At 35.3% G+C, this 26,730-nt stretch overlaps 3 protein-coding genes across 4 annotated transcripts in view; all 3 read left to right on the forward strand.

Annotated features, from left to right (window-relative positions):
• Positions 1–384: 384 nt before the first annotated feature.
• The window catches only part of LOC120766771 (synapsin), a 155,222-nt gene continuing 128,876 nt past the window's right edge, over positions 385–26,730 (forward strand). Inside the window, exons 1-2 of the mRNA XM_040092451.1 lie at positions 385–420; positions 881–1,073. The gene's annotated coding sequence lies outside the window, so the exon portion shown is untranslated. The remainder of the gene's footprint in view (positions 421–880; positions 1,074–26,730) is intronic.
• On the forward strand, positions 6,760–8,161 carry LOC120766774. Its single transcript, XM_040092459.1, has 5 exons — positions 6,760–6,927; positions 7,330–7,410; positions 7,466–7,668; positions 7,736–7,889; positions 7,962–8,161. Exons 2-5 carry the CDS (start codon positions 7,335–7,337, stop codon positions 8,132–8,134), a joined length of 606 nt encoding a protein of 201 aa, XP_039948393.1. The 5' UTR covers positions 6,760–6,927; positions 7,330–7,334; the 3' UTR covers positions 8,135–8,161.
• Positions 8,238–10,877, forward strand: LOC120766773. Of its 2 annotated transcripts, none has more exons than XM_040092457.1 (5): positions 8,238–8,625; positions 9,278–9,358; positions 9,671–9,870; positions 10,216–10,369; positions 10,633–10,877. In XM_040092457.1, the coding sequence occupies exons 1-5, from the start codon at positions 8,610–8,612 to the stop codon at positions 10,809–10,811; spliced, it is 630 nt and encodes a 209-aa protein (XP_039948391.1). In that variant the 5' UTR covers positions 8,238–8,609; the 3' UTR covers positions 10,812–10,877. The 2 variants fall into 2 exon arrangements, with proteins under 2 accessions (XP_039948391.1, XP_039948392.1); XM_040092458.1 differs by having other exon boundaries at positions 8,238–8,611.

The raw sequence follows: 26,730 nt of genomic DNA on the forward strand, positions 1-26,730 counted from the left end.
ATAAAGACACAAGTAATCGGTTCTCTCGACAGACACTAACCTTTCAAAATGTGGGTGGTAGCGGGCGCTTGTGAGAGCGCGGAGCACAATGCACTCTCGTCGTAGCCGCCGCAAGCTCTTTCGCATGTAACGCTATTTTACTACTAATACGAGCAAATTTTTACTTGGCCACGACGGCTAATCGTAAAACCCTTTGCACTCAGTGAAAATTTCATCACCGTTGTAGACAGTTCATTTTCGAAAGGACGCGGATATATTTGAGATCTCAAATATTTTAAAACACAATTTGGTTCAAGTTTTGGTTCACAAATAGAAGAAAATTTTCAAAAAAAAAAAAAATATTGTAGAGTTTAGCAAAAATTATAAAATTATTTCAAAACCGTTAAATAATCAATAAAATATATATATATAAGTACGAAAGTAAGTCAAGTGTGTATTGCAAGCAAATTTAGTGAAATATATGTATGTGTGTGTGTGCCAATACATACACATAAACGCATAGTTTTGATTATCCTGAAGCGAAAAATATTCGACTGTCGAAAAATCGAAAGAACGACGAAAAATTCTGTATCAGCAATACAGCCATACAAATATACATACATACATAGATATATACATATACATATATCTACGATTCGTACTACTCATAGTACGAGTATAATGTGCACAGAGCAAGTGCACGCCGCAGAGCGAGTGAGTGATAAGCGCAACCCCTAAAAGCGGTCTATAAACGAGAGCAAAGCGTGTACTTACAAAAATAAAAAAAATTTAACACAAAACAAAAAAAAATTAAAAAAAAGTAAAAAATAATAATAATTAAAAGATAAGCAAAAATGTTTTGTTAAGTGAAAAAATCGAATTATTTCGTTTACGTTTTCAGCATAAGTACGCTAAGTCAAGGCGAAACGCACCAACACCAGCAACAGCAAGTACAAGCGATTAACGCATTAAACCGTTGCAAGAAGAGCCGAAAAACCTACTCACCTACTTTCGGTCGCACACAGCGCCCACAGCATACATACATACCAACAAACACGCACATACGAGCGCACCGTCGCATTCGGCCAGTAAAGGTGAGTGTTAATTGTAAATCGAAGGCAGTCACGATTAAATGCCATTCATTCATCTAATTTTAATGAAGTATGAGCAATACGCTGGCAGTTCGGGGGACTAAGCGCTTTAGTGTCCTTTTGATTATTTCACATTTTCTTCGTTTGTCTTTTGACTTTCTGGGGTATAGGGGGTCATTGATCTATTTCACTCATTGTTGGTGTTTCTCTTACATCTTGTTACATAACTAGCTTGTGGAGTGGTGGGGGGGGTGTGATATGCTCGTAGATGACTTACATAAGCATCACAAGCTATTCGTATATTATGTATGGATGTGCGAGTTGTCACCTCGATGGCATCATCTCCGATTTGATGCTTAAAAAAATTCAATATATTTTTTATTGCAAGACAGAAGCAAGTGTGAGTATGTGTGGGTGTAAAGATAAGTGATTTCTTGATATGCTGATATGATGATGACAAATAAGCGAGTGCAATTAGAATTAAATACATACAAAGAGTGATTCGTTTAGAGGTTCCCAAAGAAAAAAACGTAGAAACAGCAAATTCAATGGGGATTGTTTGTTATCATTCGAAAGAACATTCATTGGCATTTATTTTTTGAAGATTATCTCTTTCAAATTTTGTCCACGGCTATGTCTCGAGCATTTCGTCGGATAACTGGCGAATGACATCACATGAGTGATGTTTTGCTCCAAGGCCTGAATCGAAGCGGGATTATCCGCATAGACTTAAGACTTCACATATCCTCACAGGAAAAAGTCTAACTGTGTGATATCACACAAACATGGAGGACAATCGACCGACCTAAAGCGTGAAATTATCTTTACGCTGAAGTGTTCTCTCAATAAATCCATTGATTGAAGCGATGTGTGGGAAGTGACGCTGTGTTGTTGAAAATCAAATCGTCGGTTATCATGGCACTATAACGGTCGCGATTTACAATTATGTTCTCACCGGAATCTTTTTTGAGGAAATGTGGACCGATGATTTCACCGCATAAAAGAAATGCCAATTTTTTTTTTTTTTGAAACTCTTCAGCTTGCTCTTTGTCCAAAATGTGACATTTTTGCTTATTTACATACCCATTGAGCCAGAAATGGGCCTCATCGCTGAACAAAATTTGGCTCGTAAACGGATATATTTGGAACTTTTTAAGCGCCCATAGAGCGAAGCGATGTCTCTTAGGAAAGTCGACCCTCTTCAGTTCTTGCACAATCAATATTTTTTACGCTTTCAATTTGAGATCTCAACGTAAAATGCGCCAAGTCGGTCCATACGTCAGTCCGAGTTGATGCGAATGGCGCTGAATCGAATTTTCACGTCCTTCGTGCACATTCTCAGCTACGGCTGCTCTATTTTCTTCACTGCGTGCTGGATGTGGTCTATGCGGTCGAATATTATCGAATATTGAATGCTGGGTCACAATATCGGTGATGGTGTTGGGAATAGTACGCGCAGTAGACCGATTATGTTGACCATAAGTTGAGTGAAACGGTCGAAACACAATCTTTATAGTAGTTGAACGATTTGTAAACGCAGTTCAGGCGTAAATCTTTCCATGATGAAATGCCAAACAATACTGAACAATAATACCATGACAGGTTGACACTACTCACACGGTATCCGCCGAGATCGTGTGAGTGAAAAGTAGGTTTGCTTTCCTTCGGATCTGTTGCGTTTTCGGAAATTTAATTGTACATAATTTTTAGTGACTTCCGCATATCCTGTACTGGTTTAGTAGCCAGACGTTTCCCGGAATTCTCTTGTGGCCAGAAAATGGCTATGTACAAGGTTTGTCCGGAAAGTAATAGGACTGATTTTTTTTCGCCGCGACTGTACTTTGGAGCGTGCGCGCACCGACTGGATTCGATAGAGGGTGTTCCTAGCTAACGAACGAGCGGCTGGTCAGTTGTCTCCGAGCACCTGGAGAGTCAGGACAAACATTTTGCCGAAAATGTAGCGTTCGTTAGAGCAGAAGTACACGATTGAATATTGTGTGAAACTCGGTAAATCTGTGACAGTGACGTTTGATATGATCAAACAGGCTTACCCAGCTGTTGCTTTAGCCAGAAGTGGTATGTTTCGGTGGCCCCTGGCCTTTTTGGAGGGCCGGGAAGAGGGCGCCGATGAAGACCGTGAGAGGAGACCTGTGACTTCGACAAACAGCGACAATGTGACTCGTGTGCGCAAAGTTTTGAAGTCAGACCGTCGACTAAATATTCGTTTAATTGCCTAGATGTGAATATGCGCAAAATGTGCGCAAAGATGGTCCCAAAAGTGCTCACTGATGACCAGGAATTGCGGCGAGAGGAAATGTGACAAGAAAATTTGAACAAGTGTGAAAGTGACCCCTAAATTTTTGAATAACGTAATCACCGGTGACAGGCTGACTTTTTTTGTTTCCTTGCCTGAAAAGTTGAAAGACAAACATTTTGAGACCACATAAGGGGTCCAAGCAGCACGCACCTGAGCTCTCAAGGCTATTCCGGAGAATGCCTTCGTGACGCCTTCAAAGCTTGGAAATCCCGCTGGCAGCGTCCCTTCGACGCAGAAGAAGCCTATTTTGAAAGTTTTTAAAGAATTGTAACAAATTGGTTCAATAATTTGCTTTTTAATTGACTCAGTCCTATTACTTTTCCTGACAAACCTTGTAAGCAGTCGCTTTCCGGCAGCCACTACATCTAGTGCCTCCCTGCCTTTAAAACATTCTCTGACCTAATGCGTTGTGAGATTATTGACTTAACTGCTGCCTGCTTACTGATATGGTATACATATGTATATTGATCTTCTTTGTGTTGTTTCCTGCGTTATTAGCCTGGAACCACCTGCTTGTTGCGGAGAAATCATTCCTATTTTTATACTCTCGCAACAATGTTGCTAAGGAGAGTATTATAGTTTTGTTCACATAACGGTTGTTTGTAAGTCCTAAAACTAAAAGAGTCAGATATAGGGTTATATATACCAAAGTGATCAGGGTGACGAGTAGAGTCGAAATCCGGATGTCTGTCTGTCCGTCCGTCCGTCTGTCTGTCCGTCCGTCCGTGCAAGCTGTAACTTGAGTAAAAATTGAGATATCATGATGAAACTTGGTACACGTATTCCTTGGCTCCATAAGAAGGTTAAGTTCGAAGATGGGCAAAATCGGCCCACTGCCACGCCCACAAAATGGCGAAAACCGAAAACCTATAAAGTGTCATAACTAAGCCATAAATAAAGATATTAAAGTGAAATTTGGCACAAAGGATCGCATTAGGGAGGGGCATAGTTGGACGTAATTTTTTTGGAAAAGTGGGCGTGGCCCCGCCCTCTACAAAATTTTTTGTACATATCTCGGAAACTACTATAGCTATGTCAACCAAATTCTATAGAGTCATTTCCCTCAGGCATTTCCATATACTGTTCAAAAATGGAAGAAATCGGATAATAACCTCGCCCACTTCCCATACAAAGGTTATGTTGAAAATCACTAAAAGTGCGTTAACCGACTAACAAAAAACGTCAGAAACACTAAATTTTACGGAAGAAATTGCAGAAGGAAGCTGCACCCAGGCTTTTTTTAAAAATTGAAAATGGGCGTGGCCTCGCCCACTTATGGACCAAAAACCATATCTCAGGAATTACTTAACCGATTTGAATGAAATTCGGTATATAATATTTTCTTAACACCCTGATGACATGTACGAAATATGGGTGAAATCGGTTCACAACCACGCCTTCTTCCAATATAACGCTATTTTGAATTCCATGTGATGCCTTCTCTGTATAATATATAGTACATTAGGAACCAATGATGATAGCGGAATAAAACTTTACAAAAATACGGTATTTGAAAAATATGTAAATGACGTATAATGAAATTTGATTATCACTTTATCATGCGAGAGTATAAAATGTTCGGTGACACCCGAACTTAGCCCTTCCTTACTTGTTTTAGAGTTAAATTTGACAAACAAAGTTGGTGTTAGAAATTTCGAATTATACTACAAAATCGAGTTTTCTCTGGGGCTGGGATCAGATCGATATTGGATGTTTGGCTTCATTTCGTGAAAAAACAAGAAACGATCTTTATCTTGATTTTGATCGGTCAGTCTGGGGCTATAAAAATGAGATAAGAAAAATCCAGTTTGTATGGCTTGAATAATAATCTGTGCTAAGTTTTGTAAAATAAAAAAAGTTTGCCCTACAAGAACTTGGTTAGATCAGACAGTTTATATAGCCGCCATATGCAATAAATTGCATATGTATATGTATACTTTATAGGCTCTTAGACGTTTTCTTCTAGTTAATACAAACACAATATACTCTAGTATAAAAATAACTAACATTATTTAGGGTTTTCACAAGTCTCATAAAGTTATAAGTTACAACGATTCGAAAACATAGCATCCAACAACAATTTTTTTAAACAAGTGTAAAAATTTATAATTTTACGATTTTACGATGCTTTACGTCGGGTTGTGAGTACCCCAATTATATATGTATGTATATGATTTTAATTGTTCCATAACATTCAAATAACAGATATGAACATTAGCAAGTTTGGTTGGTGGGCGGTATTCAAAAATTTATTCGCAGAAACGGGCGCGATTTGCAATGTTTGATGACGAGTCTTTATAAATCGACAAGCCAATGTTGTTGTTGATGAAGCGGCTAGCTAATATCCGCTTGTGTGGTAATGTTCGGTTTGGTTGTCTTCGAAATAATCTTAGCATAGTCGCAGCAAATGTACTCTTTCGACGGGGTCGAATCAAAGGGAGTGGGGTTCGCTGGACTTGCAAAGAGGTAGTTAGGGTCAAGCGGGGAGATATTGCACACTGGACGTTGTATGTCGAGGTCGATTCAGGATTGTTTAACCCGCTACAGTATCCAGAAAGAAGTTGCACAAGAATCACTTTAGATTCTTGATAACGTTATCAATGGCTTTGCGTTTTGGAAAATCTTAGCAAGATTTATGATTTTATAATTGCGACTTTATAAAATATTTTCCAAATTTTCTTGGAAATTGCTGGCAAGTTGCCTGTTCTTATCTTTCCGATAAACCTACATACATCCGTACTTACTCTCTCATATTCGTATTTTTTTTTATATTTTGGTCCTTCCGTTCAGACACTAATTAAAGGCAAACCCGAACTTATTTTATTTTGTTGTATGAAACAATTTATATAATTACCTAATCGTATGACAACAAACTGTTAATAAAGAATTCGTCAACTATTATATGCAGTTGTGTTTTATACATTACCCAAAAATAACAAATATTTAAATATTCTTAACTTTAAATAGCTTAATAGAAACCATATAAATGTCGTGCTAATTTCGGCAGATGTGTTTTGGTTGCATATACATAGATTATAAGTGCGTGTGTACCCGGAAACTGTAAATAAAACACAAAATGTTTAATTGGTTGACAGATAGCGCTCTTAAAATTAATTAAGGACAGCCAAACGAACTTAGCAAATTACATTTCTTTGAAATATTTTTTACCCGGGAAATTTAAATTACAATTTTCGGGTACTCACAATGTATATGTACATTGGAATTATTATTATTTAATTAATTTTTTAAGTTTTTATAACATGAATTTAAAAAATAATTGAACAAAAATTTTCTTTGTGGCAACAGCAGAGTTAATATCGAGGTGGAAAAATATTCACCACATAATAATATGTATTGCCACATTACACCACGAGCAAACAAAAGAGTAATCTCAAGAGAATTTACAATTGAGACCATTGTTTACACTACACAAATCAATAAACAGTTCTAAAGTGATATTAATTTTAATTTATAAATAAGCATTACGAAATATAAGTAGTGCTACTAAGCTCGTAAATAATTTGTGATAAACGTGAACAGGTGCGGTGAACAGAATCAGTATTAAACCTTGTGCCAGCGTCTAAGGCAACTAGACGCCTTGGTTGCAGCATTAATAATTTGTGATATTTAAACAAGTTTTCCAATATGCCTCTGTATATAGTGTCTAATTGTTGCAACTAGTTGTGTATTATTGCATTTTATTGCCTGTTTTGAGCATTCCAAAGCCTAAAAAGTTATTATTTATAAATCTGTTTGCAAACAAAATGTATATGCAGAACACATGAAAAACCTACCACCTTTTATTGATATGTTAAATTAAGTGTGTGTGGCTTTTACATGGTTGCATTGTGATACAAGACAAAACTTTAGGAATATCTTACCATTTATATTGCAATATAAATTTTTTGGTTTATATACAACGAGTGTAACGTTAAATTTCAGAAAATATGGATTTAAATGAAAAAGTGGAACAACTTACCAATGAAACAGCAGAACTGCGGAATGAAGTTACACAACTCAAAGGTAATATATTTATTTCATTACAATTACGATTCTCAATTTCTGATTTTTCTTGTAGAATCGTTGACAAAGCAAAATCAAACCATAATAAGGCTCATCAAAGAACAATGTCATCTTCTGAGAAAATATGAGGAGAAAAAGCAGGATAGAAACTTTTGTACGCAGAAAGCGAAACAATTTCTAAACATATTTCCGATAAATTCGCAAGACGATTTGGAAAAGGCTGAAGAGAGCATAAATGACGAAAATAAAGGGGAATGTGTGAGTTATAAATGCATGAAACAAATAAATAAGCCCGTAGTAATTTTATATACGCACAAAAATATAGATTGCGCTTGCCAGAGCACTGTTAATGCCCGGAAGTTTTAAAAAGAATTTGAATAAGATATTGGGTTGTGATGTCATTCTGGATTACAACGTTGATGGTAGACACAATAAAAAACGTATACAAGATTATCCGAAAATATTGGATGTGCTTTTTCGTAAGTAACAAAATAAAAAAAATATTTTATCCATTAATTATACAATAATTTTAATCCATTTCTAAACTGCAGAAGCCACAACAAGAGAGGGATGGAATTATAAGTACTTTCTGGACGACCTTAGGAATGGTTTTAAGTGCGCCAAAAATAAACATTTCAAATTTAATTGGGCTCAACGTAGAAAATATTCTGAACAGCCATCAATTAAAATCGAAGAAGTTTTAATACCATTTGATAATGAATAAAAAGTCCTGCTTGAATGAAATCTGTAATTTTTTTTATTTCTAATAATTCAACTGGATAAGGAACAAAAAAGTTTAATTACAGTTTTACAAAATAGTGGAGATAATGGATTTATTCTGATATATCGGTTGCTATTCCATGCATTCCAGATTGCATAGTCTTTAGACGGCATAAGTGTAATTACCTTTGCGTAAATGTTTTGTGGCAACACCAAAACATTAGCTGACATTTTTTCACCTCACTCAATTTGTTGCTGTCAAATATTGGTTCGCCGGGCGAGTGTTTGATAAAATTTATGTGTTTTTATATATTTTAGATTTGCATATTGTAATGCGAGAATTTGTAAATACACGTTTTAAACCAGAAATACAGTGTTGAAATATTTCGCCATATATAATCATACTTTGTTTTGGTTACTGAATATCAAAGATAAAATTTGTCGAGGCACGCGAAATACGCGGCCCTGAATTTGCATATATGTACGAAACTACTGGTAATATTGTGTTTTTTTATTCAATTTGGACGACAATTGTGCGCTCGGAATAGTTATGGTTTTAATTAAGTATGTAGAAAAAAATATATGTAGGGCTGTGTAGCTGAATTATGCACATCTGTGTCTCAAGAAACAACTGCCCCCACAACATAATCTACCACACTTTGTACAATTTACTTTGCGGAGGGAGTTGTGAAAACAAAATTCATCCAAACAAATGCAGAGCTTTTCTTAGTTGGTGATTTACATCTTGGAAAAATTATTCATGATATATAACGTGGAAATACATTAGTAATTTTAGAACACAAAATTTTTTATGGAGTTATACTGAAATATATACTGTATGAAATAGTTTTGTTGTGGTTAATGTGTAGCCGCAGGAACATCCTCCAAAGAATTTTGATGAATGTTTCGAAATTGACAAGTCCTTGTCCGTTTAAAAAACGCGCGTTATGTTGACGGACAAACTGTCAGGATGTCGTGGGTATAAGGAAAACATTTTGATTTATATTGACCGCCTCTTACTTTAACAGTAACAAGATTTATTAATTATGCGGGGATAATTTTGATAAAAAAATATTACCTAAACTTTTTCTTGCTAGATATCGTTTAATCTTTTTAAGTGATTCCACAATAAAAACTCCGATTTCAGAAAACATGGATTTAACATCTCAAATGCAAGATTTGTCTAAAGAGATGATGGAGATGCGAGCCGACATACAACAAATAAAAGGTAAATATAAATATCATTATTATGCATAACATAGACAACAGCTAAAGAACCATTGAAGCGTGTTTGAAATAATTTTAATTTGAAAAAAATATTAAAATTTATATAAGCCACAATTTTTAAAATCATCTGCTAAATTAAGATCATACAATTTTGAAAGTTCAATTTTTATATAATGAGAAGAATTGAAACCACAAAATTATTTACTTTCTCACAGATATATTTTAAGAAATATTCAATGGGTCTTTAACATTTTATATTTATGTTATAATGCATGTTTACATTAGTTGTTCATAATGTATTGGATTCCGAAAGGTTTTATGGAGCGGCAGAATGAGGTAATAGATGAGTTAATGAAAGGACATCAGGAAATGATGAAACGATTGGTGAAACAAGAAGAAGAGGCGGAAGAAGAAAAGAACATCCAAAGACCTGTTTTTCCACTAATGACGCAGGAAGATTTAGACAATGCCGAAGCTTTTATTGGAATGGACGAACGAAAGAAAGAAGAAATGGTAAATATTTATGAAAATATGAAACAAATTGTTGAAGGGTCGTGTGTGAATTTGGAATATAAAAACTAGTTAGACCAGTCAAAAAATATATTATTCAAATATTTATTTAGTACGACAAAATAATTATATAAAATTAAAGTCGGTTGTTTATTATTCTAAAAATATACATTTGTTGTCATTCTTCCGGTTTTTTTTTAGATTTTTGGGAGAAATGAACAATAATATTTCTTATTTGTATATAAAACCATTCAATCTTTTAAAATGTTTTAAATTCACACACACATTTACCTTACGTTCATATTTTTGACATAATTTTTGTTTCTTCATAACTTTTTCTTATTACAGACACGATTTCTTAAGCCATTATTGATGCCGATTGGTCTCAAGCAAAAGCTTGTGTACGTGCTATCTGAAGAGATTATTTTGAGTTATAACCTCGAGGGTACCCATGGCAAAAAGCGCATGCTGCTTTACCCAAAACTTTTAAGTGTGTTATACAGTAAGTATAAGTGATAAAGAGTGTTATTAAAAATAAAGTGTAAAGACAGACATTTTTTAAATTCATAATTCATGATTAAACCATAATTAAAAAAATAGTATTTTTTTAATTGAACTTTGATTAATTCCAAATTAAATTTTGTAATTTTCAACTCCAAATACAACACGAAAAAGTTTTATAAACAAAGACAAATCATTAGTGTTCAAGTGTAAATATTTTTAATAGTTTAAAAACAGCACTGAATACTTTTCTCCTCCAAACAGGCGCCACTGATCGACCCGGCTGGTCCTATAAATTGTTTTTAGATGATTTGCGCCGAGGTTTTCAATTTGGCAAGAAAAAACATTTTAGAAAAAAGTGCGCATCAAACAAATTGAATAAAACGACAAGAAATCCACTGTCGAGCGGTCCTGAGGACGACAACATGGATTCAGACTACTAGAACCAGTTGACTTGTATTTGTAGGTTTAGATATAAGCTTAGTTTAAGTTTGTACTTAAGTAAAAAATTAAAATTAATGTTGTAATTTTTATTGCAAAGTAGAAATTTTAACATAATTACTGTATGTATATATAAAAATAAAATTATGTGACAAATTTTTAATATGACATTAAATAAATTCCCTAATGGTTACTGCGTGTGGTTATTTAAGGCGTATTCTAATCGCAAATATTTACAAATAAATGCTATCTGAGCCACGACGAACATGGGAAGCATTTGACCATAATTACAATAGTACTTAAAATGATAAATAAAATAGTGTGTCTATTTCATGAGCGTGAAATGGCTGTAATAGCTATTATTTTTAGTGGTTTTTATATGGTGCGAATGCGTTCTTTGGTATCTAGCTCAGTTTAGTGTTTTCGGCAAGACCGTGCAGACAACGTGAAGGAGTCATAAGCGAATCGCGATGACACGGACATGCTCGTTGTAGGCATTGCAGCACGTTTATCATTTTGAAAGCGCATATTGCAGAGCTTAACGTCGTTTTCGCCTAAAAGTATGCTATGCTAAGTTTGAAATATCGCATTCTGACTATCCCAGCAGGAAATGCTGCCAATCTTGCTGTTAAGTGTGTTTGAGAGTAAGCGTGTTTAATGTAGTAGTTCGTGTAACGCAGTTCTGCTGGCATTTGGGTGTGGTTGGCGTGTATGTATGTGGCATTAGACAAACTCGACTTGCGTTTGCATAAGAAATGCGTTTTAATCGCCATTATATAATGTTAGATACATACATATACAGTATGTCACATAGCGTGCTAGACACATGTTGAAGCCTCTGCAGCTGCTGGCGCTGTCGTCTGCTTGAGTTTCACTCAAAACTTGTGGCATTTTGAGGAACGCTTTTTAATGCTGAACATTTTGACGCTATGCAGTTGCATTAATTACATGGTAACGCATATACAAACATGCAAATAGGTGTATTAGGGTAGGGAAAAAAACGTTTTAAATTATTTTGAATCCAACAATGTTATGATAATTTTTTTACCATTTTTTTTCAAAATTTTTATGTGCACTTTTTGCAATCTTTTTTTCAACTCACCCTGAGTTTAAAATTTAAACTCTGTCTAAATTATATTTTTTCCCACGCACATACATACATATGTATGTATATAACTTATAATATTTTTAATATTTTGCATTAAGCAACAAATTCTACAGCTTTGAAAAAGAGATATTGTACAAAAAATGTCTGTCTACAAAAAAGATTTCAATGATTTTTTCCCTTAAAACATTTCTTTTAAAGTTATACGCAGTCAAAGTTATACATCAAACTCAGTGATATTTCATAGAAGTAATTCATGCATGCTATGTTGCTCATACGACATGGTGTACTGTATGAATATCGTGCATTTGATGCATTACTTTAACTGCGCATAACTTTTAAAGCAATATATTTATGAAAAATATTATTAAGACTTTTTTGTAGGGCGAAAAGTGTTTTATTAGGATTTTCTTATAAAGTTATGGGTTTGCTTTGTTTGGATTTCAAACTTTTATTGCAGACGATCAAAAACTTCCATACAAAAATTTGATTTTTATCGCTCAGTATGTATGGCAGCTATGTATATGTTATAGTAGACCGATCTGAATAATTTCTTCATAGATTATATCTTTGCCTTGGATAATATTCCATGTAAAATTTTATGAAGATATCTCGTCAAATGAAAAAGTTTCCATACAAGAATTTGATTTGATCGTTCAGCTAGTATGGCAGCTATATGCAAGAGTTGTCCAATCTGAACAATTTCTTTAGAAATTACATCCTAGCTTTAGATAATTATCCGAGTATATTTTTGTTGAAGATAACTTGTCAAATAAAAATGTTTTCCATATAAGTACTTAATTTTGATCGTTGAGTTTGTATGGCAGCTATATGCTATAGTAGTCCGATCTGAATAATTTCTTCAGAGATTATATATTTGCCTTCAATAATAATTCATGTAAAATTTCGTGAAGATATATCGTCAAATAAAAAAGTTTCCATACAAGAATTTGATTCTGATCAGTCAGTTTGTATGGCAGCTATATGCTATAGTAGTCCGAACTGAACTATTTCTTAAGAGATAACATATTTGTCTTGGATAATAATCCGAGTATAGTTTTGTTGAAGATATCTTGTCAAATAAAAAAGTTTTCCATACAAGGACTTGATTTTGATCGTTCAGTTTGTATGGCAACTATGTGCTATAGTGGTCCGATATCAGCGGTTCCGACAAGTGAACAACTTCTTGGGCAGAGAAGAACACATGCAAAATTTCAGCATGATATCTCAAAAACTCAGGCACTGGTTTGCGTATATACAGACAGATGGACCAACAGACGGACTTGGCTAAATCGTCTCATATCGTAAGGAGCCACCAGCGTTTCCTACTGGTTGTTACAAACTTCGGGGCCAACTTAATATACGCCTTTCAGGGTAATAAAAATCAACTTGGGAAGTAACGCATACCCTAATGTATGTATAAGTATTGGTTGGGCGTGCATGCGTTTGCATTTTCGTTATGTAGGACAAAAAGGATGTCATAAATGTCTTCGACCTCAAGTCAAGTGTCTACACATGAAATGCATATTACATATGTATGTATACTAAAATACATATGTATATTCATATATTACTATATATATGTACCTTTGTACATATCTGCAAAGACATATTTGCGCTTATATAGTGGCACTGAAGTGGTAATCCTTTTTTATTACACCAGCCACTGCTGGGAAAGTGCTTGTATCATTTCTCAGTTACGACGCTGCTTGCTATTTTTCAATTCGCCGTGATTTATTTTGCCAACAAGCGAGCTGCACTTGTGTGCGAAATATTACACATAAACCAACAGGCATAAATATGCACGAAATACTATATGTGTGCATATGTCGGTGGCATGCATTAGTGGTTGCATTTATACACACGTGTATGTATGTATGTTTATTTGCATTCGTATATGAGTTAGTGTGTCGCTTTCGCTCGAATAATTGCGAATGCAAACAATCGTAAGAAAATGCATACAAACCCCGTGAGGCGTGAATCTGTGTTTGTATATACATTATATACATATGGGTATGTGTGCGTTAATGCGTGGGCTTTTCAGCGGTTTAAAGCTCAACTTTTTGTGGCATCAGATAAACTGCAGCTGACGGATTTTTCAATGCTTTCTGCGCGAAATTTATCGCACATAATTTTTAGCAAACGACAAAATAAAGCACAGCAACCAATCCAACAAATACATAAATAATCGTTAGACAACAACAAATAAATACGTGTTTGATTTAAATATTTTTGAAATTACTATGTTGAGAGATCTCTAGCCGAAAATGAAGTAAATTTAAAGCTAGTGAAATATTTTCTAAAAAGATTTCAAACAGCTGCTTTTCAAAAGCAATTACAAATGCCATAAATTTATCACCACAAACTTTCATATTTTCGAGGAAGCCATTTTTAAGGCGAAGCTTAAATAAAAATAATCGGTTTTATGGGAAATATGTGATATAGTTGTGTTAAATTTCATTAGGATATCTCAAAAACTCGAGGTGCAAAAGCCAATAGTTTTCGGTCCATAATTCCGGTCTCCTTTTACAAATAGCTTCGACGCATAACACTCAAATATTATTCCTTATTAGCACTTTTGCTGGTCGGAAGTAACTCGGAGTGCAACACACCTTGAAAATTGAGGAAAACTGTCAACAGAACCTTAATTTTTGACGTGTTTTTTTTTGCTACGATATGCGGCCGATTGATTGTCTGTTTCCGGATCGGTAGCATAGATCAACCGCTCATCGCCAGTAATAATATGTTTCCTGACATCCTGGTAGTCGGAAAGCATTGTTTCACAGACGTTAACGCGACGCTGTTTTTCGAAAAAATTGAGTAATGTTGGAACCAATCGTACTTTCACTTATATTTAGGCGAAATTATCTTCCAAAATGGTTTTCACTGATCCGTCCGATACTCCAACGATGCCAGTAAGGTCTCTGACTGTTAATCGTCGATTCTCATGCACCAATTCCTTTATTTTATTGACATGTTGATCGTCAGTTGATGTTGATGGCTGTTCTGAACGTGGTTCATCGCCAACGCGTTCTTGACCCTCTTTGAATAATTTGTACCAATCAAATACACTTGCTTGCGACAAACAAACATCACCGAAGGCCTTTTCCAACATTCTGAATGTTTCGGCACCAGAGATTTGATTCTTCAGAACTTCTTTGTTGAATAATTTCACTCATCGCATAAATCGCCGCATGCACTTTATTACTTCAGAAAGAGAAGCATGTACTAAGCACTATATTAAAAAGTCTTATTACTTTTGCCCACAATAGTACGGATATACATCTAATTTGCGGTATCCGACTTCTATGGGCGGGAGTTCATGGCATATGTTCAAAAGTATACAACTATCTCACCAAACTTTCACGCTTCTGCTCTGCAAGGAGACTGATTCCTCCCTCGCTAGGTCCACAGCGACCATATTCACGAACTGATCGAAGGAGTACAGACTTGATCGTAATATCAGAGTCAATGGCTTTTATATTACGACTTAGATTTTAAACTTTACTTGATAGCCTGTGCTGCTTTACTCCACATAGCCGAAAGAAAATCCTCAAATCGCTAGCCGACAGCTCTTGGGGAAAAGACAAAAAAAAGTTGATGCCAACATTGGTAAGCAGGTCATCAACTACGCAGAACCAAAATGCTTGCCTGAATATGGTAAAACGCAGAGGAAGAAGCTTCAGATTTGTAAGAACTCTGCAGTCTCAATGTCTTCTGTCGGTCTACACATTGAGGCTTTCATACTAACGCTTAAGGAACACAAGGCATTTCTCTCCAAGCAGTTTCTGCTTGATGCGGAGCCGCCTCCTAGGAATTTTAAAAGGTATTTCCATAATTACGTCGACGGCATTGAACGCCGACCAGAATACGGATGCAATAACTTCAAGCATCCACTGACTGTTATTTAGAGTGTACCCATAAACACCTTCACCGAGTTCCGCCCAAAAATCTATAGTGAACCATGCTCAACTTCGCTCTGGATACTGAGTCAGGTTAAATCCTACTTCTTCTTCTTCTTTACTGGCGTGGAAACCGCTTATGCGTTTATAGTCGAGTTAACAACAGCGTGCCAGTCGTTTCTTCCTTTGAGAAGGTGGCGCCAATTGGAGATTTCAAGTGAAGCCAGGTCCTTGTCCACCTGGTCCTTGCAACGAAGTGGAGGTCTTCCTCTTCCTCTGCTTCCTCCGGCGGGTACTGCGTCGAATACCTTCAGAGCTGGACTGTTTCGTCCATTCGGATGACATGACCTAGCCAGCGTAGCCGCTGTCTTTTAATGCGGTGAACTATGTCAATGTCGTCGTATATCTCGTACAGCTCATCGTTCCATCGAACGCGCAAAGGGCCATAAATCTTTCGCAGAACTTTTCTCTCGAAAACTTGCAACGTTGACTCATCACATGTTGTCATCGCCCATACATTTGCACCATATAGTAGGACGGGAATAATGGGTGACTTAAAGAGTTTTATTTTTGTTCGCCGAGAGAGGACTTTACTTTTCAATTGCCTACTTAGTCCGAAGAACTAACGGCGCGGTTGTTAAGGCCAATGATACCATCAGCATACGCCAGTAGCTGAACACTCTTATAGAAGATTGTACCTTCTCGGTTTAGTTCTGCAGCTCGAATTATTTTCTGCAGAAGAAGGTTGAAGAACTCACACGAGAGAGAGAGTCGCCTTGTTTAAAACTTCGTTTGGTCTCGAACGGTTAGGAGAGGTCCTTCCCGATCCTGACGGAGCTCCTACTTACTTATCCAAAATTCACTCCATAATACCAAATATATGTCCTGCGCGCACTGAGTTTTCGGATGACCTTCCCTATTAATGAATTCCATTCATCCAGCATCACGCTTTTTATGGTCCGACGCCGTCGATACAGCACGTTTCTTGGGCATGCCTTTAGCTGACTGCGATGAAAACCAACCTTAATAAGCGAAGATTAGATAAGATCTGAACACTGTTACATGAGATTGAATCAAATGCCTCTCAATTTATTTTTTACTTGCGAGAATAAAGAGAAGTCATCATGATGTCAAAGATGTGTTCCGAAGCATTGCTATAATACAAGTATTTTTTTTTTAACATTTCTCTCGATTGTGTGGCATCCAACGTGGAAAAAAAATTCAACTATCAAATGTTCATGCAATATTGAATATATGTACATTGTGACAAAAAAGGAACCGGGAAATTGTAATTGAATTCGCCGGGTACACCTCAGTAGTGCCATGCGATTTTTAAAATGTATAAAAATATCAGACAAAGTATTTGTCTAAAATTTTGTATTTCTAAACAAATTTTGTGTTCGGAATCGTTGCGAATGTTGGAATCGGCTTACGGTGTTTCGGTTTTCACAAAAATACAAGCCCACGAGTGATACAAAGCCTACAAAGATGGTCGAGAGATCGTTGAAGGCATGCCTTGTTCTGAACGACCTTCGACTTCTTCAACTAATGAAAATCTTAAAAAGTGAAGGGTAGTAAGTGTTAGAGAGATGGCAAAAGAGCTTGACATCTTTCGCGAGTCTTTTCGAATACTTTTGGTGAATATTTTGGGTATGAAATGCGTTATTGTTCGAGATTTTTTTCAAAAATAGTACGATTGTGAGCAAATTTCAAAGTTTTCACCAGATTTGGCTCCATGTGATTTTTTTCGTGTTTCCCAAATTGCCGCTCCATTGAACCCGTTTTTAGTCGATCGAAGAGATAAAACAAAATTTGCTTATGGAGCTGAAGGCGATCCCAAAAAGTGCTTATGAAAAATGTTTCGAGAACTGAGATCCTTGACATAAGTGTACTACAACTGGTGGGGATTGCCTTGAGGGCGAAAAAATAAATATTGATTAATAATGAAATATTTTTCGTTTTATTTACAATTTCCGGGTCACAGTATACGCTGGTCACTCTAGTTTTCTCAATCTCACGATAGGTCACATGACGATGTGGCAATATCGGTTTTCGCTCAGCAGTAATAGTTTCCGGAAAAACAACTGATTTTGAACAACCTCCACGAAATTTGTCTCGAAGTGACCTTCGATTGAATTCACCATAGCATAGATAAACTCTGTTCATTGACAGAACTTCTTCGCCAAAAATTAAAGCACCACCACAATAGTTGTAATGAGGACATTCTATTTATTTATTTTTATTATGAAATTTCGCATTCAGGACTTTCCTTTAATACATGTTCCCTTTTTTCGGTAAGAGACAAAAATTTAAGTAAATTTGTTGTAGGAATATTGAAAACACATGGAAACTCGAGCGTTGGGCGAAGAAATCTACCGTAGTATTGAACAATTCGCTGTTAACTCTTCTCAAATATAATTAACATTGAAAAAATTGCGATGTTCTGGAAACTAACCCGTTACTAAGCCAACTTCATTCCAGAAGTTCGATTGTATGCGCTAAAAAATTCACTTCCTTAGCTGAACGTTCTGTAAAAACTTTATGGATATAAAATTATAAGATCCCAGAGGTCAAACTTTATTTCACCTTGTTGTTGTTGTTCCCCCTTATTTTTAGTACGTACGTATACACTACCCATATTTCACCTTCGGAATAGAGTCTCTTCATTAAATAACATAAAATTATCCGCTTGCTCAATGTATATATGTTAATGTGATATAGTTTTCCTCTTTACTGCGAGCAGCTACTAAATCAGCGGTGCAAAGATATTTGGTACCGCAAAACTTTTGGGTTATCAGAAAGTGTCGTAAAAATCTGAATATTCTGCTTGACAGCAGAGATGCCACATAAACTTTTAGTTTTGGCAATTGAAGCGGGCATTTGCGTGTGTCGAACTTGTCGATTTCCCCCGGTGATGCATGAAAACTTTTTGCGCACTAATACTTGAGGGAGGTTTACCAATGTCTGTGTGTGTCTGTAGCGCAATGCGCCAAGATAATTATGTAATTCATATATATGTGTTTGTGTGTATAGTTTAGGGTGTAGTATACACTTTCATGAGATGGGAGCATTAAGTTGAAGACGCATGGGCATAAAGCTATTGAATTGCATGATTATAGTTCAATCCATCATTAAGGATTTGTTGAGCACAGCAGCTTATATTATAGGCTATATAGTTGAAGATGCTAGTCAGCAGTGTGTTTGACATGCTTTTTATGTTTTTATGGCATTAAATGATTGATTATTATTTCCACGTCCCGTCTCATTTTCTCGCTTTCTCCATCTCTCTCTCTCTCTCTGTTGATGACGATGATGGAATGCTAAAGCGTTAAATTAAAGGTAGCAAAAGAAGAAACGAAGAAGGGTTTAAATTATTCTACGGTACTAAAACGGCCCAAATTTTACGTTTTATTTTCGGTTTAAGGAATCGAATTTCTTTCTTGCCCATATACCAAAGTGTATAAAAAATCTTATACAATATTTTAAGGAGCGCACCTAGCGTTCATGCCTACGAAGGTTTGAAGATATTACCCGAAAGCGGTTAAAAAAAATTGACAAACCTTTAGCATTTTTTGGCCTGGCAAAATTCGATTTTTGATCAGATCAAAAAACTGTTAGTTTATTGTATGAAGGAACTATATAAAGAACATGAGAAAAAAATGATATTGATTGGTTCAATGGTCTTCAAGCAATCCCTCAAGCTTGTTTGGAAAATGTACTTTTGAGAAACACGGGGTAAAAGACAAACTGAAGGAGCCTATTGAAGGTCGTTACTCAAAAACTTTGGATATCAATTTAAAATATTATTTTAAAAGGTATAACCAGGGTTGCAAATAACCAATTTTTTAATATATATTTTTTTTAATTCAATTTGTAATGTGGAATATCTTAATTATATATAATTTTTGAAACTTTTAACTTTAAATAAGGGATTGAAAAAATTAAAAATTGTTTTAGTTCCAAATACTGGAATGAAAAGTTAAAAAATTTTAACATAAAAAGTTAAAAAAAATTCAAAAAAAAAAAATTGAGAAATAAAGCAAAAATAAACAAAATAATTTCCATTTTTTCTTTTTTGTACCGTTACTTTCCAAGTTTAAATTTGAACAATTGGGGTACTCACAACCCGTCGTAAAGCATCGTAAAATCGTAAAATGATAAATTTTTACCCTTTTTTAAAAAAATTGTTGTTGGATTTCATACAAAAATGAGTTTACACATTTACAATTCTCAATGCTATGTTTTCGAATCGTTGTAACTTATAACTTTATGAGACTTGTGAAAACCCTAAATATTTTTTTTTTGTTTCTTAAATTTTAAATAAAAAAAAAATACTTTCTCAATTTTAGAAATTTTATTTGAGATTTTTATTAATTCCAAAATTGGAAAAAAAATATTTAAAATCTAATTTTTAATTCCAAATTTTTTAATTAAAAAATTTGTAAGGTTCAGTACACGATTTTCAAAATTAAACAAAAATTCCAAGACTATACTAAATGAATAATATCTTTAGAAAATAAACTGTACTTTAAGCCTACAATTTTTTTTAAGATTTATTAAAAATCCTTAAATACCCCAACTTTTTCTCTATCTTGCCTATATACAAACTTCTAATTAACACAAATGCAATTTTAATACTTCCAAATCCTTTTTAAATATTTCAGTTATTCAAGAATGTAAAAATACATCTCAATACTTTTTACTCTACAACCCTGTGAGTATAACAGAAAATTAAAGTAACTTCAATCGATGTTACTCATACGCCATGCACATCCTTCCACATGCGCTTTAATCTTGCCAACCTCATTGCAAGCATGCTTGGCGTTGATTTACATTTTGCCATCGTCTAAGTATTATTTGCATGAAGGCGTTAAAGAAGCTGCAAATGCTTGTGAAAGTGTGTGGTGTGCGGGAAGCGGATGTGAATTTGTACGCGCAAACATTCCAAGCTGCACAGCTTGAATCGCTTTGTGGAGGAATTTCCGCTGAAAAGAAAAAGTGAATGCTTCAGGGAAAATGGGTTAGCTCTCGCGCAGTCCGCAAGTGTTACACCTGCTGGCTCAGCGCTATGAGAACCTATGCAGACTTGGCAATTGTGTTTTAAAGTATGCTTCTGCTTTTCGTATCTACACTCGTGTGCATTATATGCCGTGGCACACACATGCGCTCGCGCTTTTTTGCATAAAGAAATCCTTAACTGGTGAAAACGCGCTTTTGCTTGCCTCAGACACATTGCAGCGGCATTAAGAAAAGTGTGCAAAGGCTCACAATAGACCTGTGTGAATATGGCTGTGGGTGTATGAGTGTATGTGTGTGTGTATGATAAATGGGCTGCTGTCCTGGCATGAGATGATTGTTGGCTGCTGCCAACACTGCCTGACATCAAGAAGAAAATGCACATTCACTTGGATTAATTTACAAAATGAAAAGGTGTGCATGTGGTCGCATACAAAAGTGGAAGATATGCATACATACATAAATATGTATTGTACTCGTATATAAATGCATATCAGGTTTATGGAATTTCTGGTAATAATATGTGTTAATAACAAATTGCTTTTGTGTACCATAAAATATGAATGCTTGCACCTTTTCAAGGAAACGAACGAAAATATAAAATATTGTGAAATTGTTGAACTAACTAAATATTCTGATTAATCGCTAATGTAATGTTAATATTAAGGGGTTAAGTGTAGTTAGTGACATGAAAAAATTATAATTTTATTTTTTTTTTTTTTGCTTGTAAATTATTTCATTTTATAAAAGTAAAAAAGATTTGACTTGCCAGAAATTCAAAAAAAATAGTAATTTGAAATATAATGGCTATTTGTGTTGATCCAGCTCAATCTGAAGCGTTTTGCGGTGGCCATTACTGATCCTTAGAGGTTCATATAAAATCAATTCAACAAAAAAGATTCAAGTGCCCTGATGGAAGCTTTTTTTATTAATACAATTATCGATTAACTCTAAAATTATTTATCAGATTTACTTTTAGTGAATATTTCTAGGATATCATACTTAGAAAAATATATTTTCCCCTTTGTTCAGCTGTGAAATTGCAGCAAAATCATTCTCATCGAAGCATCAGGGAGAAGTGTCACACTAGCATAGATTTTCCACAGAGAAAAAAATTACATACCGACTCAATATCATTATATCTAAATAAAACTGGGGCACCAAAAATTGTTGTATTTGTACATTATTAGTATGGTAATATTTTGAACGGTTTTTATTAATAAGCTGTATGTGCACTCATATTACAGAAAGCTATTGAAGTATACTAGCCAGTATATCTGGGTTGAATACGTTTATAGGACTTTACTTTGCGGTGGGCTACTGAAGTTGGCGTATTTGAAAACTTAGATAACAACCCTAACTTTAAAATTTTAAGAAGCACTGTTCAAAGTATTTAGAAGCATTTCTATAATTTTTGACATAAAATGTAAAGTGAAATATTCCTCGATTAAAATTTAAAATAGTTATGCTCAGTAGAAAAATATTTAATTATGCATCCATATTTATTTTGTCTCCTGCAAAGTAATAACCACAAGATGTAATACAATTATGCCGACGATTTTTCCAGTCCTCGAAATACTTCTCAAAAGCACTTTTTGGGCTGGCCTTCAGCTCCGTCAGCAAATTTTGTTTTTTTTCTTCGATCGACATAAAACGGGTTCCACGTAGCGGTTATTTCAGTTTGGGGAACAAGAAAAAATCAGATGGAGCCAAATCTGGTGAATACGATAGTTAATCGAATTGGCTTTGAATTCGGTCACACCTGTGACTCGATGCCAGGGTGTATTGTAAAATCAATGAATTGTTCTTCCACAATTCCGGCCGTATTCGAAGGATGTTCTCACGCAAAGCCCTCAATACAGCCAAACAGAATTCCTTATTGATCACCTGTCCCTCCGGTAAAAATTCCTGATGTACTAAAAGAGAAATATTGAAAAAAACAATGAAAATCTCCTTGTTTTTGGAGCGGCTTTGGCTTGAGTTTTTAGGCTTTGGCTAGCTTTTTTCTCTCCATTCCGTTGTTTGTAGACTTTTTTGTTTTTGAACCTTATAAGGAAATCGCACGATCAAACATATCCAAAGAGACCCGTTTACGGTACTTTTTCTGAAAAAAATTAGCTTTTTTGGGACGAGTCGTTTCATAGCCAAAATATCCACCAAAATCATTCGAAGGGATTCGCGACAGATGTCGAGCTCTGTTGCCATCTCTTTAACACTTGCCTGACGTTTTTCAAGCACCATATCTTCCACTTTTATAATATTTTCATCAGTTTAAATGGATGAGCAGGCAGTCAATCGGAAAAAGTTTTGCAAAAAAGGTATTCCGTTCATGTAACTGATAAGTTGTCCAATGAAGCTGTTCACCTCAGACACGTTTGCAATACAAAATTTTGAAATCCATCTTAATCCATAGAACTTATTGAATGTTATTAAAGCTCGAAAATTAGCAAGGCTTTTTCCAAATATTTGCATCCTTTGAGAAAATTTTCTGCTTTCCACATTTGTGTTTCAAGTGATGAACGGTATTTTAGGGCTTTAGCAAGATTCAAAAAAAAAAATATTTTCATCGTTCTTGCTCGTAACAGGGCTCGTTAAGGACTAGCTACACTGTGCCTAGAAGTAGAATTAGAAAAAAAATGAATTCCCGAACTGTTGTCGACGCATATGCTGACACCAAAGTTTGAAACGCACTTCTAAGTTCCAAATAATTGACAATTTGAGTATTTTAAACTGCTTTTTTAAAAACTTAATTATGATAGTCAACAGATTTCAAAATAATAATTCTTCTCATTAAAATCATTAGATCGACAAATAAATGTTTCAATGAGATGTTTCTGTATTCTTATTAACTGTCAAGTCCTTTATTTATATATTCCGGTTTAAACTGAAAAATATTTTTGACTGAAAGTCTATTTTTGAGCTGATTTATATATTTATTTGACACTTCTGCGGCCATAAAGGCTGATAATAATCGATATTATGTACAAAATGTCCATTGTGACGCAATTTTAGGGAAGTATATGAATATCCTTTCGTAAAATACATTTTGGTATTCAGTTTTTGAACATTTTATGTGATTTTAAATAACCAAGTTTCATTGAGATATCTAAATTTGTATTAAATTTATCAATTGCAGTTAAAGACTTTGAGAAAAATAGGTACAGATGATTTTGCGATATAATCATCTGTACTTCCGATAAATTGTATACTTTTAAAATTTTTTTACATTTTATTTTCCTAAAAATAATTTTCAACTCGAGGTCTTTTTGGAAAAATACCCAATTTCTTACAGCAGCATTCGTATCAACACATAGCAAGCACTATAACACGCCATTTATACAATACAGCTTTTGTTAGTTATCCAAGCTTATTGATTTTCCATTTTTACCAACTGCTGCCAACAGCCAATCCACGAGTCGCTGCCAACAAACACTTGGCGAAAAACAAGCGCCAAATCAAAGCACTGAAATTAGTGAGCACATACAAACATACACAATTGCATATACATGACACAACTGTATGTGTGGGGTATGTAAGCAACTGTTATGTGTACAAATGTAGCGTGAGCTCACATTGATTCTCGCCTGTTGTCGTGCCAGTGCACAGCTGTGCCTGAAAACTTACGTGAAATCACTAAGGCATTCGGTTTTTGGCAGACATTATGTCGACTATTTCTTTCATTTCGGAAATGACGAAGGCAGCGAAAATGATTTTCTTCTTGCTTTTTTGTGTCTTCTATCTCTTTCTTTTTTCTTCCCGTTTTGTCTATATTAAAAGCGCCGTACAGCGCACTGATTTCCGTTATTTGTAGCTGTTTTGTTAGTTTTTGCTGTCGCCGCCAACAGATTCGGTTGTTGTTTCCGTTTCCTTTTCCAATTGAAACGGTCTTCTCCTCTCTCTGGTGCTTCGCACTAGCACCTGAGTATATCCTAACAACACATGCTATAGTCACATTAGTCCTTATGTATGTGTGTTTTGCTTTTTCTATATTGCTTTTTCGTATCCTTTTTATTTTTTTGTTTCAGTGCAAATGTGTGCATGTGTATTAGTGACTTTGAATTTGGCACCGACATTAACTGCCAAATGAGTCGTATCAGATTGCTTTGCTCCAATTCTTTTTTGGATTTTTTTTCTTGTATTCATTGCATTCCCTTTCACAAGCTTTGCGAGAGACTTGATTCTTAGAGTTTGATTTTTTTCGAATTCCCATTTGGCGTATCCGTTTCTGTCAATTTGGTTTCCATTTAATTAAGTTCTATTCAGAGAATTGTGATACCTAGACGGTGTGTGCTCCAAAAGCTGACATTATGTAATACAAATATTCGTTTCATGAAGAGAAGCGGCTTAGCTGTCGATCCAAGTAAAATGTAAATGGCTTTATTTACCAGGAGGCATAAAATCCATCTTTTCTTATTCGGATAATCGCTCACGTAACCTGTTGATGATGAAATACCAGAGGCTTATCCTTGACGAAAGATTTCAGGGAATGCCAAGTGTTGAGGAGAGGGTAAATAAAACCTCGGTTGCCTTATAGAACAGATATAGGAAATTGGTGGGAACTCTCCCCAAAGGTGGTGGTTTGGCTCTATGAAACCTTATTCTAGCCAATAATGTTCTATGGCGTATGTGTCTGGTGGATGGCGCTCGAAAAGGCTAGACTCATTAAGAAGCAGTGCACTGTGGACTACACCAACAATAGCACATAAACCCATTCTACACATAGCACCCGTAATTATTGCCGACAGGTGCATTGCTGCAAAGGTCGCTCTAAGTCTCAGATAAGAGTCTGAGGCTCAAGGTCGCTGGAAATTCTCTTCTCTTTCAATTGCATTCTTGAACACTTGGACCACTGCGTCGCAGAGGCTACTCCTGCTGGCTGTTTTCCGCTCACATACCGACTAGAGATATGTAGGAGAGAAAATGATTAGTGAGCTTTTTCATGGATGAATCGAAGCTAATAGAGAAAGTTGAAGGATGTTGGGGAGTCTTCTTAATGGTGTTCTCTATTTAGCCTTGTTCAGGCGGGTGAGTATTTACTCCGACAGCAATACGGCAATAATAGCGTTAAGATCGCAAAATGTGCGTTCAAAGTAAGTCAGGGACTACCCAACCCCACTATATGTAGCATAAAGCTACTTCATTATCAGGCTCGTTTGGGTGCTCTGGTCTGGTTGGTCGATGACCAGCCCCTGCGACTGCGAGATCCTTCTGGTCTAGAGTAAAACGTAAGAGATATACTAAACTACTTGCCCTTAGGTCAACTTGCGTATTGGTAGAATTTCCTACTGGACATTTTCCAATAGGCATAATGTTGTAAGACTAGCAATCCAGTCAGGTGCAAAGTGTCAAAATTATATGAAAGAAGGTGAGGTGGAAACATTCAGGGACTTTCTCCTCCACTATCAGGATTTTGCAAGTCATATTTTCGGCGAACCAGGAGACATAGCCGTAACTGACATTAGTCGTCCTAACAAATTTGTAATCGGCTCAAAATGCTTCGTCGATTTATTAGGGTCTTTATGATCAATTTAATAAAAGTTTTGGGTACCACACGGACCATAAGGAATGGAGGAATTGGTCCAGTAATTAGTATTTTATATTTTCAGGTTTTTACTGGGAATATAAAGAAATTCTGGGTATACCTCTAATTGCTCAATCTACTTCTGCCATAAATTGACTATCTGTGACCCTTTAAATTTCCCCAAAACACCTGTAAAACGTTTATTCTCTTGTAATATGTTTATTGCTTCAAAAAAAGTTCGCTGAAGAACAATTAAATGTATTCAGAGCAGTCGCAGACAATCACTTGATATTTAGATATAATATTATGTTACTTTGTTAGCTCAAATCTAAAGATCTTAAAGATTTTTATAAATTAACATAAAAAATAGAAATATT

Source organism: Bactrocera tryoni, chromosome 1 (genome assembly GCF_016617805.1).
Source record: "Bactrocera tryoni isolate S06 chromosome 1, CSIRO_BtryS06_freeze2, whole genome shotgun sequence".
NCBI lineage: Eukaryota > Metazoa > Arthropoda > Insecta > Diptera > Tephritidae > Bactrocera > Bactrocera tryoni.